Genomic DNA, 17,345 nt, shown 5'->3' on the forward strand with positions numbered 1-17,345 from the left:
GTGGTGTCCGCGATTTCAATACTTCGCACACCGTGCCTCTCTAGGGCCGGCATTGCACAGTGACATTCGCGATGTCACTACACATATATATTACATTTTCATGATAATACAGCTGATGTATTGATTTTGAAGGTGTGTACATTTGAAAAAGGAAACAAGATTTTTTAAATATATATTTTGCTGTGTTTCCAATCCACTGTATAACAGTTTTCATAATCGAATACTGGTTCTCAAAGTCAGGAAGCGGTCATTTGTATCAGCGGAATTTTTGTAGTTAATGCACTGCTTGTCACATGCATTTATGCAGTGGGGCCCCGTCTGGTGGAATTCAACATTCCCGTGACCTTGGAAAAGACAAAGACCATGAACCCAAAGGTGCAAGAAGGTGGCCGGTTCCGTCCCGCAAACTGCATCTCCAAACAGAAGGTGGCCATCATCATCCCCTTCCGGCACCGGGATGAGCACCTAAAGCACTGGCTCTACTACCTGCACCCGACACTCCAGCAGCAGACCATCGAGTATGGCATCTACGTCGTCAACCAGGTAGGAATGACACACCGCCCGTATCCGTGGCTGCCCCCTGGTTAAATAATGCGGGCGTTTTAGCCGCAAAATAAATGGGCGGCCGTCCACTTTCACAGTGGATGTTCAACATACCGTTTGTTGCACATTCATAATGAAGGACGTCGGTAGGTGCTCCAAATCGAGGGCAAACACATTTATTGTGGTAATCTGTAAAATGCAACAGCACGTATGTCACACACAGCAATTTTCACGAGTCGCCATTAACCACATGACTGATGGACAGGTCAGGTTATTGAATAACCCTGCCTGCCACCTACAGGCCCGACTCAGTATCGCATGGTGGTGTACACACGTGCATTAATGTACTGCACAGCACAACGACCTTCACAAAACCACACTTTACTCCATTGCTGCACGAAGAAATATTTTAAAGAGTGGTCCATTCATAATGTGCCACACTCTCCCCTATATAATTAATGTCGTCTCGAAACTCCCTATTTCCCCTTGCAAACCTTTTGCAGTATTTTCTTTTCTTGAACTGGTCATGAAAGGAGTTTATGAAATCGTGTAAACAATTTCTCTAGAGATCATATCACTTCCAAGATAGCACCACTGTGTGGTGGGAGAGACAGCTTGGCGGATAGTACGGTCACCACACAGAAACAGCCACTTGAAACTCCGACCAAAACCATCACGTTACCATACATAGCAGGCGTGACCAAAAAGATCTCCAAAATTCTAAACAAACATAAGATCCAAGTCCGATCCAGTACAGTGCATAAAATCCGTGAGCTGATTCCATCTGTGAAGGATGTCGTTCCTGACTTACAGTATCCTGGAGTCTACAAATTGAGTTGCATTTGTGGTGATTGCTACATTGGAGAAACGAAACGTCATGTTTCTGATCGTGTCCGCGAGCACAAGTCAGATCTGAAACACGGCAGAACTGATTCTTCTGCCGTGGCCGATCATTGCTACAACTCGGTGGGCTCTCATGAAATTGTCTTTTCCGAGACCAAGGTTCTCTGCAAACCTCCCGGCTACCATCAAAGGTTTGTACACGAAGCCATACAAATATACAAACACAGACATAATTTCAACCCTGATGATGGGTACAAACTTAGTAATCATTGGAAAGATGTTATCAACCACGCAAAAAAGACTTAATTACACTTTTTTGGACCATCTTATCTGACAGGCACTATTTTACTTTACTTTACCGAGTGTTAACATCCCCAGTTGTTTTTTGGCAGTGCTCTCTTCATTGTTCAGCCGGCATTGGTGTCGGCATGGGCATTTTCGTTCTTTTGTCTATCATGTGTATCAGACCTCCCCTCCCCCCTCTGTCCATTGTGTTGGCGTGTGCAGCGGCAACCGCGTCCAAGCCGTCGTCCATTGTTTTGGCCCCCCTCCCCCTCCCGATGCGTTGTGCTTGGCGCTCCGTGCTGTCTTTGAGCCCCGCCCCCCTCCCTCCCGATACGTTCCATTCATTGGCTACCACATTCTGATGAGCTCCCCACCCCTCTCCTCCCCCCTTCAACTTGCTTATAAGGGATTACTTCTTGAATCATTGCCTCACTTGATGCAGCTAATTCGGCTGTGACGGTCCCACCTGATGACGGAGACTTGTGTTGCCTCCGAAACGTCGTGATTTTTGTTTTTGTTTTTATTTTATTTTCATTAATTTTGATATTTTACCTACGTGACTTTACGGAAAAAACCTAAGAATATGTCTGTAAAACGTTATTGCAAATGATTTCATGGTCGTTAATATGAATGTCGGCACGTAGTTCACATGCATTTCTCATGGTCACACACACGTTACATTCGGGTGATCCACTAAACACTCGCTTTGGCAGAACCTACTACCTCCTAATGTCTGGCTAACTGGACCATTCGCGTGCGGTGGCTGCAGTTTGGAGAGGGAATTTTCAACCGAGCCAAGCTCATGAACATCGGCTACGTGGAGGCCCTCAAGGACGCCCCCTACGACTGTTTCATCTTCAGCGACGTCGACCTGGTGCCCATGGACGACCGCAACCTCTACCGCTGCTATGACAACCCCCGGCACTTCTCTGTTGCCGTAGACAAGCTCGGATTCCAGTAAGGGTCAACACCAGCCCCGTAGTGTCAAGGGGAAAAGGGGTTGGAGGGGGATGAGCCCACCCTGCTGAAGGCCCAACTATTCTAATTTCCTCTTCATCATCGTCGTCATTATCAACCATAGTCAATCCACTGCTGGTTGAAGGCTTTCCCCAAACCGTCGCCACCGCTTGGGATCCCGTGATACAAAAATCCAACATTGCATCCCCATGGACAAACCGATTTCATCACTCGATTTTCTTGACAGACGTCCTCTTGGATGTGTTGCATTCCTTGGCTGCCACTCCGTTATTGTTCATGACAATTGGCCATCATTTGTGTATAATTGCACGCAATATAGTGTATGTCTTGTCAAGATTGCGGGTGCATAGGCTTACCAAAACACTTATGCGAACACCCACAACAAAGTATAGTACTATGATTCTCTTTCAAGTCTAAAAGTAGCGCACCGGAAAAATGCTGCAAGGTTTTTTAATCACATTCGCGACAATGTTTATTTTCAGACTCCCGTACAACAGGATCTTTGGCGGAGTGTCAGGCCTCTCCAAGGCTCAGTTTGAGAAGATAAACGGCTTCCCCAACAACTACTGGGGCTGGGGTGGCGAGGACGATGACATTTCTACCAGGTGAGAAGCCAGGCGGCCAAGCTGCAAGGATGCCCATTGGTGCTGCCCCGGCTGCCCCGCATTGTCATTGTTGATTCCGGGCCCTGGTGGCTTAGTCATGCCCATGGTGTTGCTCACTCTTCTTCTTTTCCGTGTTACCCTGCCCCTGATTCGGGAGTGCTGATGAAACAAAACGAAAAGTCCACCCGGCAAGCAATGCAATAACGCGTTAAAAGCTATGTATTATTGTGCATATATTATCAGAGTATACTCTTTGGTTATTTTGGTAAAGTCACGTAGGTAGAAAAAATTATAGATCACGACGTTTCGATCACAACACAAGCAACCGTCTTCAGGTGAAAAAGAGGGGGAATCTACTGAGGCAGGCTCTTTATAAAGGTTTAGAGATGGGCGGGGCAGCTAATGTTATTGTAGGAGCGAGTAGGAGAGAGCGAGTTGGAGAGAGAAATTTGCTTATAAATGTAAGCTCGCCAAGGGCCGAGCTCGGCCAGGGCCCAGAAATTTGCTTGTAAATGTAAATGTAAGCTCGGCGAGGGCCGAGTTCGGATAGGGCCTGGAAATTTGAGAGTTGGCTAATATTGTGTATCCATCTTCTTGGTTGAAATTATGTCTGTGTTTTTAAATCTGGATGGCTTTATGGACAAATCTTTGATGGTAGCCCAAAGGTTTGCAGAGTACCTTGGTCTCGGAAAAGACAATATCATGTGAGCCCACCGCGTTCAAACAGTGATCAGCCACGGTAGAGGTATTGGTTATGCCATGTTTCAAATCTGCCTTGTGTTCGTGAACACGGTCCGAGACGTCGTTTCGTTTCCCCAATGTAACTGCTGGCACAGACTCAACTTAGTTTGTCGACACCAGGGTATTGCTGTGCAAATCTATCACAGTTTGTTTTTTGTTTGTGTTCTGACCACTAGTATTGTGGTTAATGCAGACATGATTCCTTGTAAAAGGTTTCAGTGTGGTCTTTTAACATCTTAACACCTGTTTTGTTGCCAGAAAAAAGGGGAAAACCTATTCTCAGACAAGAAGTTCCCTTCCAATATCTGCCACTCCATAATATTTTATCTTACACATCCCACCAACAACATGGCTTTCTGAGAATTATTTTTGTCAGCAGAATTGGTTTCATACAAGAAAACCCAGGACTTATTTTAACATTCATTTTCTCAAGAGCTTTCTTAAATCATTGCTGATGCACTACCCATGGTTGACTGCGTAAGGTGCAACAGAAGTTCAGCATACGTATAGGCAAGAACCCTCTCTTTTAGATATGGGTCCTAGTTGAACGCAAAACTATATAATGCATAAGAGATAATAATCATGAGCATTATTGTGGGGTATTATAAATGACAAAATAAATTAAAATACAAAAGCTTGTGGAATTCAGTATGTAATTTAATTTGTTACATATGGTATATAAAGAGTTGTAAATAATAAGCTGTGCAAATATATTTGTGTCGTAATGAAGCAACGTGATTATCTGGTTCTCCTGTACGGACATATTTATTTCAAAGTAGCAAGGCTGGCATCGGATGTATACTGAAAAATCGTGGCTAGCAGACCTTGGCATTAGAATTTAGCTACTGAACATTATTGCCGCACGCAAGAATGGAACTGTAAATTATAGTGAGGGGTGACAGTGCGTGATTACATCAATGAATGTGCGGAGGACATCCTTGGTGAGGAATATGATTATGTTTCTTTATTTTATTACGCAGTCGCCACTGCAGCTCTTATAGAGTTTACCTTTAACGTCCACGTATAAAAAATATTGTTCTTCCACCGTGCAGCAAAAATATTAACAAAACCCGGGACCTATATCCCATGGCGATTGCATTGACCTATTGGTAAAACAGTCCATTAAACTTGAGAGCATTACACGATTAAGACTGGCCAGTAAGTACGTTTGCTCAACGATCCTATTGACAATTGTTACTCCTCAAAGTATTTAACCCACATAATCCTTTACCCCCGTGTCCCACACTCAGCTTCCCACTTCTAGCCCCGCCTACTTCCCCCCCAGCCTCACTTCTTCTCCCCTTAGCGCTCACGCAGCTCCCCTTCCCCTGCTCCACACTCTCTCTCTCCCCCCTTGCTCCTCCCCCTTTCTTACCTATATCACCTCTTGCCACGGCAGCTCTCTCGCCTACTTCAGCATTTTCTTTGCTGTGGTTGTTCTAACGGATGAAGATTACTTGTGTTGCGATCGAAACGTCGTGATTTGTTTTATTTTATTTCTACCTACGTGACTTTACTGAAAGAACCAAAGAGTATTGTATATATATTTTTTTCTTTTGTTAAGGCCACAGTGTTGTTGACAAATGTGGGTTTTTGTTTTTTTGTATTTGTGCACCACTGCCAACTTAACATCGCCAAATTATTTGAACCAAACTAAATTGCATTTTGTCATGTCTGTTGTGAATATTTACACACTGGTACCGACAAACATATTCGCATGCGGATGCAGCACACGATTGGTTTCAAACAAGATGAAAAAATGCGTCAATTGGAGTACAGTAAAACCTTGGATTGCGAGTAACTTGGTCTGCGAGTGTTTTGCAAGATGAGCAATTTTTTTAAATAAATATTAATTTGATAAACGAGCGAGGTCTTGCAATACGAGTGTAGGGGTGTTACGGAGGGGCTGTTATAGAATGGGATCAGATGGGAAAGAAACACAGTGGGCGTGGCTATGTCGGTGCACGGGAAGGTGCTCCCAGCGACGTCCGCATCGGGCAGCCTGGGGGGCTGACTCGGAGCTGGGATCCCCCGGGTCCCCACCCCTCAGCGGGGGTTTTGGTATAAAAGGGGATGAGCCGGAGGGCTCGGGGAGAGATGTTGAAGCTAACCAGTGAAGACTGAAGATCGTCGTAGATAGAGCCCTGGACTCCCCTGGATCGCCGCCCTTATCAGGGCCGAACAGGATCGAGCCAGCGGCGTGGTCCCGAGAGCCAGAGCTCTTGTAAGAGCTGGTCTGGGACTCCGGGTACCGTGAGCCCGACTTACCAGTGTCGGCTAGCTAGCCTCCCCTAGCCCGTTAGTGGAGGACCCAGGGGTAGGCTAGGCGTAGCTAGAGAGTGTATCCACAGTTAGATGGGTGAGGGGGCCGATACCCCCTCCAGTGTGGTATGTCAGTGTTGTGCTGTACCGACACGGAATAAATACGTGTGCCTCCAAACCCCGGCGTCCAGTCTCCTGGAACATTATTACACGAGTACTGTAGTATGTACAGTATACGCTTTGTCTGCCGAGCGTCACGTTATAACTGAGCCGATGGTTCTTCTCTCTCTCGCTGCGGGATTGTGGGTAATCGTCTCCCATGCTCGGTCTCAGTCAGCGTGCCTCACTCGTATAGTCAACATTCGTGCGAGCGTATACTGTTTACTATAGTGTTGTGACCACGAGTGTGTGCGCAAAGCATTTTTTTATTTTGTGTCCAAGTGTAGTGACTGTTCTTTAGGAACTGTACTTCAAGTGAAAGTCGTCCTACACAATAACCCTCCTCTCCTCTCTCTCGTCTCCCTCACACCAGCCACGATTACATTTAATTAATTAAATTGATATGCTTTATTTAAAATTTAAATAATAAAAATAAAAAAAGTTATTTTGTATTAATAATTTTTATATGAATACGGTATTTTTGGGTTGTGGAACGAATCATCTCAGTTTCCATGATTTCGTATGTGAAAATTCGCTTTGATATACGAGTGCTTTAGATTACGAACACGTTTCTGGAACGAATTATGCTCGCAATCCAAGGTTTTACTGTATTACGTATTACGTGCATCACATCAGTGTATATAATCTATGTACTTGATGTCGTACATGAGACTAAAGTACATATATATAAGGGAAATTTGTGAATATGTATGTCTGTTCGAAATGTTTAGCATACTTCCCGACATGCAATAAACTTGAAATTTGGCGTGTGGGTAGCTTCCAGACTGTACACAATGCAAAAAATATAAAAATAGACTTTTGTATTTGGGGGGGGGGGGGGCGCAATAATGCATATATTTTGTACGCAAGTGAGCGGTGACATCACATCTGTCATGCCACCCGCATGCGGCAGCGTTACGCAGTGTGCCTGCTGACGTCACGCATCCCACCCCCCCAACCCTCCACGTAGGCCGTGTATTAATCCAAGACAAGAATCCAAGTCCCGGTGAAGCCGGGTAGTAAAGCTAGTCTACATATATGTAAAAGGGAAATTTGTGGATATGTGTGTCTGTTCGAAATGTTTAGCATACTTCCCAACATGCTACAAACTTGAAACTTGGCATGTGGGTAGTTCCCATACTGTACACAATGCAAAACGTATAAAATAGACTTTTGTATTGGGGGGGGGGGGGGGATGATCATGAAGTGTGTGGCGTCAACCCGCATACGGGAGTGGCGAGAATCGATATCTGGTGAGGATTTGTGGTATCGATGAAATGGGAATAGGCTGGTGGGAGGGGGGTTGACAATTTTGGAAACCTTTTAGTTCAACTATTTACCCCCCACTTTCTATAACTTTTTTGACTTGTAATTTTGTTGACAGACAAATGGACAGACAAACCGCACGCCGGGCTTTCACAATAGCTTAGTATTTGTGTATGTATATGTTATGTTTTTAAGTTTTGAAATATATTTTTCCCCTGGGCAATGCTCGGTACTTCCCGCTAGTAATGTATGTAATGTATTATGTGTATTGAGCGAATGTCCACAGCTTGGGCCTTATTATGTACATTAGCTTAATGTACTTAATGTACGTAATAAGGTGAATCATAATGAAAAGATAGCTGAAATATGAGCTATGGAAAATAGAATGTCTGGTGGGTTATGTGAATTGAGGAAGTGCGTACATTTTGCTTATCTGCCACCGTGCAAAAACACATGCAGTTATTATTGTGGTATTCTTTATTGTAGATGTGGTAAGTAGAGGCCGACCGAAACTGAATTTCTAGTTTCGGCCGAAACCGAAACCAGACCGAAAGTGAAAAATTTACTTTCGGCCAAAGCCGAAACCGAAAGGTTAATTACACTTTCGACCAAGACCGAAACAGAAAGGTATATAACCTAAGTTACCGGTCACAAAATTTATGAAATACTAGCTTTACTACCCGGCTTCGCCCGGGACTTGGATTCACCACGGCCGGCCGCCTTTGTCTCCCCAGTGGCGATTTTGACATACCACACCACTTACTCGTTTGAGGCTGAGTCGACCTAGGGGAGTCCCAGGACCGGTTCAAATAATCGTCACCGGCCGTGAGCGGGAATCGAATTTGGGCCGCCAGGTTCGCAGCGCAGCGGGCAAATCGCTACGCAGTCGCTGCCCCCCCCTAGGTGCGTGACGTCCTTTAATTATGGCCCCAGACCATGGTTGCGGCTGAAACCTCGCTCGCAAGCTGCTGCTGCTGACGTGTGTGTGTGTATGCAGCCGATCGCATAAGATTGCCTAGCGCCGACTGACCGGCTGATAGACTTAGCACTAGTGTCTCGGCCTCGCTGTGCGCTGAGTAGTTAACCTCGCGTCCAATAAACCCTCAGAGCCAGGATGAACATCCGACTCCAAACGTCATTTATTGAATTTAACGAGATAAAACTGGTAAGAAAACAGTACACCAACACAATGAATGAACACCACAGCATCATAACATTGTCTTAGATAACATGTTTCTAAACAATAGATCCTGGATGGGCCAGGCACCTACATTACCACTGAATAGCTATACAAGAGCATAAGCTGCTGTGTTACATAAAGGCACACCGTGTTATCATCACACTGCACCCCAGATGTACAGTACTACACATAACACTGCACTATGAATGAGACATTTCATCATCCTTGCTCTCCAGATCGCAATAAAGTTACTTGGGTACAAGTTTGACTCGACTTATTAAATTACAAGTAACATTCACAATAAGGAAAGTTGCAGGCTTCGTTGTTAACTAGGCCTCGTATTTATCATAACAATTTAACAGCATTATAAAGGCATTTACATCATTATAACGGTCATTCTAACATTATAACAGCATTGCCAATATTATAAGAACATAAACGAACTTACAGACAATGCTTCTTAAAGTCCCACAATGGACAATTGCGGCTGGCTTCACTGAGACGCGATGTGTGCCGCCATCTTGAATTATGTGTAATGGCGGACGCCCGCGTGGTGGGAATCTAAAATCGCAACTTCCTGGTCACGTGACCAAACTTAGCATCAAAAACAGGAAATTCCTGTGTACATACGCCCCACATCTGCCGTGAGGCAAGACACCTGCCGTGAGGCAGAACAACTAGCGTTATATTCTAAAAATAGATCTTCAGTTGACGGCCGAAAGTCAATATCAATTTCGGCCGAAACCAGACTGAAAGTAAAAAATTTACTTTCGGCCGAAACCGAAAGTAAACTGAAAGTAAAAAAATTGACTTTCGGCCAAAACCGAAAGTATGCCGAAAGTGGCCATTTGCCAACTTTCGGCACCGAAACCGAATTTCGGTCGGCCTCTAGTGGTAAGAGACAGGAATGACAAGAACCACCTATGTTTACAGCAGCTAAAGCAGATATTTTAAACACACTCAGGACTGGTACTTGCACTTGTGGGGGCCGGCGTCCACCCCACCGCCCTCGCTGGGCAGGAGGGGCGTGACATCCGCCCCCTCCACTCCCTTCTTCACCACGTCGATTGGCTCCTGTTGGGCCCCTGCCGACCGGGTGATCGGCCCCCTCGCGCTAGCACCCTCTCTGAGAGACATAGCTAAATTGCTGGCTCACCTCCGCACGGAGTTAGCCTACACCACAGACAAAGCTAACGAAGCGGACAGCGGCACGCTAGCGCCTAACACCTGCGAGCGATTGCCTCTTAACACACGCACATGCTGCGGCTCCTTGATTACTCTCTCGCGTCCCCCACCACTCACGCTCCACAGCACGCAGCAGCACGACCGCGCCCACACCTGCGAGCGATTACCTCAACAAGCGCTCGTGCTGCGGCTCTGCCCTCAGTCTTGCCGTGCGTCCGCCCACGCAGCCGCTTGTTGAGATGATCGCTCGCTTCAGGTTCCCCTTTTTATCCCCCTCACTTAAAAAACACGTGGTCGTGTTATCCCACGTGGCCAATCGTGCGCCTACCTGTGATTCTTGCTCGTTTCCCCTCCCTTACATGGAGGCACAATATGAATATTAAATATTGATGATCCATGAATCGAATGGGTGTTTTGCAGTCTAAACACATACAGCTCACAACTGACTCACCTGAATTCATAGCCTGCCCTTAAAATGATCGAATTCTAATAATTATGATCAACAGTGAACAATTGCTTATGCTTAACACAAAACTGGCGTTTCATAAAACACCAAATCTTGGTAGAATTGCTTCCGGTGTTAGAGTAATAAAGTATTTCCACAACGATGCTTGTTGGGTGTGTAGCGTCGGATCGCGTACGTACATGTAACGTCGGATCGCGTATGCACATTCCGCCGGTATCCACTTACCTGCCGTTCGCCGAATACACTTACCTGCAGTTGCAGCCAGAAGTCGGTAGGGTGTGCCAGCGAGTACAAAGGGGATATAGAGGGAGCCGGACCCAAGGGAGGTAGGTTCCCCTCCCATACCCCAGGTGGGGGGCTGGGAGGGGGCCTTCCAAGATCTTCTGGAAGGTTCCAGAAAGGGGGCAGTACCAGGGGCGGAGGGTCACCTGGAGGTGTATAAAAGGGGCACCCCGATTACAGCTCGAGGCAGTGTTACGAAGACTGAAGGCCACTTAGACTAGGACCCTGAGACCTCGAGCCCGCTGCCCTTGTAAGGGCCGGGTCGAGCTTAGACCAGTGGTCGGACCCGTACCTTGGCTGGGTCGGGTCAGGATAGCCTCCCTAGTCAGGACCCTGGGACCTCGAGACCAACGTCCTTCTCAGGGCGGGGTCGAGCTGGGACAAGTGGTCGAGACCCGTACCTTGGCTGGATCGGGTCAGATAGTCTCCCCTAGGCACTGCTAGCCGGAGGACTAAGAGTTAAGAGGGCAGAGTATAAGTCCCTGATAGCCCGGAGGCCGTACCTCCCTAGAGAGGGATCATTAAGATAGTTATTGTTAGTTAATAAAAGCAACCCGTGTTGCCTCTACGACAACGTCTCCGTCTCCATAAGAGCTCACTACAAGTGCTTCTTCATTCACAATGCTTCGCTTTCCCTCCCGATGGTTTCACTCTCCCAACCCGTGGACGAGGCGCTTCTGTATCCGCATTCCCGCGAGGCTCACTCCACTCTCCCGGCCTCGCCGCTGGCTGACGGCGCGCTGGAAGCGGAGGCGAGCTTCGAGGGAAGATCCACCATGTAGCCCGTGGCGAGGAGGAGAAGGGCAGCGCCGCCGTCCGGAACCCAGGCTCCCACACCGACCCCAAATCTTCCCCTCGATCTTCCATATATCCCCCTCGGCGGGGCTAAGCAACGCCTCTGGCCACACCCCCTTGGGGAACCTTTTCGAGGGTTCCCGAATGCCTCTCCAGCCCGATCATATCCCCCCATAGGATTGGATCCCGATGACATCATCGTGCTCGTACTAATTACCCTCTGGTGTCCCCTGGATTGCGCTCCCTCATTACAGTAAAAGTCCATTGTCAAAGTTACCAATTTCTCCATGCTGATGTTTCACAAAATTGGTAGAATGTGCACCAGCTTTTCGCAGGGAGTCCATGACCTAAACAAAATAATCTAAATAATCTCAATTTTGATTACATTTTGATTAGTTAGATTATTTATGCGGCTATAAATATCCACGCCACGTGATAGGCCACTTTGTTGAGCTATAATTCGTGGCCAGGTTGTTTCTGAAAAATAAGTGAATAGCTCAGTGGGCATTACTCTGTGAAATTAAAAAGAGTTTACCTTTCCTATACTGTGCCCTTCGGCAGTCGTGAAAGGCTCGTGATGGCGTTTTGTTTCATTATGCAGGTATTTCCGCCACTCATGGCGTACGTTACACTCGTGCGCCTTGACCCAACTGGTCTTGGCTACCTGTACCAGGTGATTCTCAACTTGATTAGGTGTAACCAGTGGGTGCTTGCATGCTGGGGGTTTCTGGGCAGCACCGAGTTTGCGGACAAGTGTCCAGGCCCTTCTGCTTGAATTGGAGAAGTCTGTATTTGTTACTAATTCTTCCCAGCGAGCACACCACACAATGTGTGAATAAGATGAGTCGCTACCTCCAGGTCGCCGGACTCCTCATATTGTCGAAGTAGTTCGGCATACTCAGCATCAAGACTCGGGGTATAGATGGCACAAACACCACGTGGTATGGTCTTTGTGGCTGCTATTGTCAATACCCCCATAAAGCGTGAGCATGCGTCATCTTTTGAGATGGTACTCGGGATGCAGGCGATGATGCACTCAATTGCTGCAGTGTAGTCTGTCCACTGTGCCTTGCGAAAGTTCCAGCGTGGTTTTAAGGTGCTCGTGATGATGGGTAGCTGAAGTCCGATGTGGAATAATGATGGACGGTGCCGACTCCTGGGGAAGTTGTTCAGAACAGTGCATGATGCTGGCATTTGATGGCCGTGAGCTGCACTGACCCAGCATAGGTCCGGTGAATAGTCGCGTTTCCACCTGGCCGAGTGAAAGGTGCCATGCTGTTTAGGATCGTGTACCAAGTGAAAATCGTACTGTGATGCTCACTCCACAAGCACCTCGCCATTGTCATCAGACACTGCATATTGCCACTGTGTATGGTGGCTGTTAATAACTCCAACGTATATCGCAGAATGCTGAAACCTGGGTAGACTGAATGGTATACCCTATGGATTATTTGGTGGCTTCTATACATTGCAGACAGTATAAGAGTCAATGCGCACAGCACCACAGATAACATAGGGCGGCAGCAGTTCGATGTCAACTAGTTCACATTTTACATACATTGCACGGCCATATTTTGGGTGACGTGAGCAACAGACAAGGTCATATTCAGCTATCTCGAAACTCCCTGCTTGGTCGTCAGAAACATGTGTCTCCTGTAAGCAGACGATGTCGATATTGTGTGAAGTGGCTACTTCATGAATGACATCACGTTTAGCCTCTGATAGTCCTTCCACATTAAGCTGAAGAACACGGAGTGCTGGCTCCACATCCCAGGAGCCTAAGCCCTGGGCAGGAGGTGTAACTGGTGTGACTATAGTCACGTGTCGGCCAGGATCATGACGATTCGGTCAGCTAGCTGCAGCTTTGGTTTCCCCAAACATAGCTAAGATGACTGGGCACTTGCGGAGGACACGACGAGGACATAGCTGCATATATGTAAAGACAGTACGGAGCCATAGAGGGACAGTATGGTTGCCGGGACCATGGTTACTAATGGACGTGCCAATGATGATTGATGGGACAAACGTTGACAGGGTCCCGTGAGGGGGAGCACGGGATCCAATGGCGGGAAAGTGTAATAAAGGCAGAGATTGACAGAGCCAGGTGCGGTGAGGAGAATTCGACAATAGGGGCGTGGCCGAACCAGACGAGGCATAAGAGCTGGCGCGAACCGGACCTGGGGGCTGTTGGTGTGGGGAATCGTCTCGGCGTCGCTCCACGTGTATGCCGAAATTGGACCATTCGGTACGGTAATTTGGCTCATGGTGAATTACTCGTACTATATATTTGCAGAAAGCGCAGCCGTGCCGAATTATCCCCAATTACGAATGATCAAATACCGAAATAACGAGGTTTTACTGTATTGTGATATCTTTCCTAACCATGAATGTTGTTTGTACCTCTAAAGGGTGCAACCCAAGTTGTGATGTTTCAGGCAGGATGGAGTTGCATTTTCCACTTTTGCCTTCCCCCGCCCCCCCCACAGAGTGTATCTGACTGGAATGCACATCTCTCGACCATCGGGCGAGATTGGCCGATACCGAATGATAAAGCACACAAAGGACAAGAACAACGAGCCGAACCCACAAAGGCGAGTTTGACCAGCATAGGCTCAGCACGTGGTGTGCGTTGCGTGAACACAGTTCACATGCATGAACACAGTTCATTTGCGTGAATACAGTTCAGTTGCATGAGCAGAAACGAGAGGAAAATAAATGGCATTGTATGGATTCCTATGATCCTTGTGAAGTAACACAATCATCTTGCTTTTAGACCAGGAAGCCACGATATATACAAATCAGAAATAGCCAAAAGCAAGCTTTAAATGGGGTGATCCGGTGTTCCCCATGCCCCAATAATGAGCAGTAAATGTAAATGTGCAGCCCATTAAATTACTGTCTCATGTTACTGCTGGTGGAAGGCCCTCCACTAGAGTGAGTTCTATCGAGAGGGTCGATGTCTTCAATGCTGGATGGATGTCTTGGAAAAGGTGGGAGTACATGTAGTTTACTCTTATCACATGCGATCGGCAGATCGACTAACTGTGGTGAACGCATTTTCACTGCTGGGAGCAGAGAGGCGGGCAAACAAACAAAAGCATTCCCATTGTTTTAACTGCTGCACTGGAAAATGGAACTTGTAGCCTGTGGATTGCAAGTAGGCCTCGGCAAGGTAAGGTAATTTACCCTTTTTACCAGGTAAAAGGGTAAAGGGTAAAGGTGTCGACTTGGCAAGGGGTAAGGTAAAGGGTAGGGTAAAGGTAGCTCGGAAGAATTACCCGGTAGGGTAAAGGTAGCGCAAAGTGTTACCCGGTAAATATGGTACCTTGTTTACCGCTAAAAGCTCCGTGGCGCAGTCCGTGGCCTCCATTTAATAAGTAATATTTTTTTAAAACTTTCTTAAAAACACGCTTTTATTAAATGTACTAGTAATGGAAGAACTCCACGACTCCAGGAAGTGGCCCCGAGGCTTTCTATAGCGTAAGGGGCCGTGGGCAATTACAGCCAATGTCAGTTGAGCGTCGACAATTAGACCCAACCCGAAACATAACATATACAAAATGAATGTTTAAAAATACTTTTTTTATGATAGAATATAGTGTTGTCATAAGTATGACATAAGTATACCAAGTTTGCAGTCGATACCACATTAGGAAGTGAGTAAAAATGTAGTTACAAGATTTTAGGATACAACAACGACTACAACGACGACGACAACAACTACAACAACAACTACAACAATGATAACAATGACAACAACAGAGTGAGTTAAAAGAAAGCGTGTAAAATTGGAATCATCGAGAGTATTCTATATGATTAAAGCGCTCTACCTAGAATTTACCGTTATAAACCTTGTTTATGTGTAGTAGTTCCCTAGTATATACCCTGTAATCGGGTAATTTGTATGGGGTAAGGGTTAAAAGGTAGGGTAAAAGGTAGGCTCGTTGCTTTTAACCTTTTACCTTACCTGCTGAAGGGTAAAAGGTAGGGTAGAGTGATTGTATTGTGGTAAGGTAAAAGGTAGGGTAAAGATAGGCTCGTTGTTTTTACCTTTTAACTTTTACCTTACCTTGCCGAGGCCTAATTGCAAGTCCGGTGTCACGGCAGCAGAATCCCCCCAATGAACAGCAGGGTCCCACCCTCACCCTTCAGAAGCCTCGAAGTGGCTGGAGAGGCACTCCGAAGGCAAGTTCGAAATCGTGAAATCAATGTCGTTGATGCTACCATAGCCCACATCATCACCCTTGCTTCCTTCTTACTGCCAGATTCCTCAGCAATTGCACAGTTGACGCCTGACCTACCAGGTCTGCTCTTATAGCATCACAATTTTATGTTGAAGATGTTAAATATTCCCTCTCCGCCCTTCACCCATGTTAGCTGATACCCTAGTACAGGCAGTCATCGACTTGTGAACACAATTCGTTCCTGAGACCCGTTCGTAAGTCAGAACAAAATAATGTATCGTATATTTAAATGCCCACCCACACAAACACTCGCAGCACGAGGTTGACCCATTACATATCGCGAAACAAAATAGTGCCGCTGTTCAATTAGCAAGTGAGAATTAACGTTTTAAGTCAATGTTAAAAACAAATTTTTATAGAAAATGTTCGTAAGTCGAGGACTGCCTGCCGTTCATAGTGGCATCAACACGAGACCAGTGGCGCCGATTTTCGGATTGAGCGCAAGCCAGCAATATTTTAAACATTCCTTTTGTTAGCCCTGAAAGTTGTCAGTAGAGGGCAGTAGATGGTAGAATAATGCAATGCTGCTTCTGTCTGATGTGTCTTGGTGTCCCTCGTCAAAGATTTCCTTGAAGCATAGTTGTACATACAGTACAATGTATTTTGATACACTTTCATTTGCTGCCCACAACGGAACCTATGACGCCTGATAATCACTATCCGAGCTCAAGCCTGCTTTGCTTCTGAGGTCTGATGAAATCAGGAGCATGCATTCTTGGTGATGCGGTCGTAGGCTTCTTCAATTTATATTGTGTGTGTTTTCAATGAGCAACGGCACCGTGTTTAGTGGACTGCGCTGTAAACCCAGTCACCCGGGTTCAATACCAAACTATGTCTAACAGTGGTGATGATTATGCTGACTGGTCATGAACCTCCACTCAGTTGATTTAGTCCTAAATGAGTATCTAATGCATTGTGTATACACCAGCACTCGAGAGACAAAGGTGGCCGGGGCGAGATTCTGGCCACACCCACATGCTCGTGTGTCATTCTGGCCTTTCCACAACCACCTTTGTAAGTTACATGGCGAATCTTTGTCTTTGCGTGTGCTGTGCGTGTGCTGCGTGTGTATAGGTTCAACTTGCTTCAGTTAACCAGCAGCACGATGTGGAAAGACGGCATCAACTCACTTCAGTACTTGCTGGTGGAAAAAAAACTCTACCCACTCTATACGAATGTCACGGTGAACGTCGGCAACCCCTAGAAGTAGGGATCTAGTGTGTCCACCTTTCCAGGTTTGACTCAGGTATGACCTGGGTTTTGAAACTCCCAGATACCATCTGTAATCTAACTTCCACAGTCTGTCTAGACCCCTGACTAGCATCACTGTCCTGTGCAGTGTTGATGGGTTAGCTCTTGCACAGTTGCACGCACACGCACATACACAAGTAAATTATCGTGCTGGCCTCGGTAAACTTTCTCTTGCTCTTATGGATTTACGTTTAACTTACTTAATACATGTGAAGAGCGGTGGTGCAGTGGTAAGTACAATGAACTACGAACCTGGTGAC

General features: G+C 46.4%; 1 protein-coding gene across 1 annotated transcript; it reads left to right on the top strand.

Moving 5' to 3' along the window:
• The first annotated feature begins 312 nt into the window (after nucleotides 1-312).
• Nucleotides 313-17,038, top strand: LOC144941099 (beta-1,4-galactosyltransferase 2-like). Its single transcript, XM_078867582.1, has 5 exons — nucleotides 313-543; nucleotides 2,441-2,628; nucleotides 3,132-3,254; nucleotides 14,077-14,181; nucleotides 16,909-17,038. The coding sequence occupies exons 1-5, from the start codon at nucleotides 364-366 to the stop codon at nucleotides 17,036-17,038; spliced, it is 726 nt and encodes a 241-aa protein (XP_078723708.1). The 5' UTR covers nucleotides 313-363.
• The last annotated feature ends 307 nt before the right edge of the window (nucleotides 17,039-17,345 follow it).

Source organism: Lampetra fluviatilis, chromosome 24 (assembly GCF_964198595.1).
Source record: "Lampetra fluviatilis chromosome 24, kcLamFluv1.1, whole genome shotgun sequence".
Taxonomy (NCBI): domain Eukaryota; kingdom Metazoa; phylum Chordata; class Hyperoartia; order Petromyzontiformes; family Petromyzontidae; genus Lampetra; species Lampetra fluviatilis.

Coding starts and splice junctions, on each gene's coding strand:
- LOC144941099 (XM_078867582.1), top strand. CDS start 364: ATGAACCCAAAGGTGCAAGAAGGTGGCCGGTTCCGTCCCGCAAACTGC. Junction 544..2,440: donor GCATCTACGTCGTCAACCAG/GTAGGAATGACA, acceptor CGGTGGCTGCAG/TTTGGAGAGGGAATTTTCAA. Junction 14,182..16,908: donor AACGAGCCGAACCCACAAAG/GCGAGTTTGACC, acceptor GCGTGTGTATAG/GTTCAACTTGCTTCAGTTAA.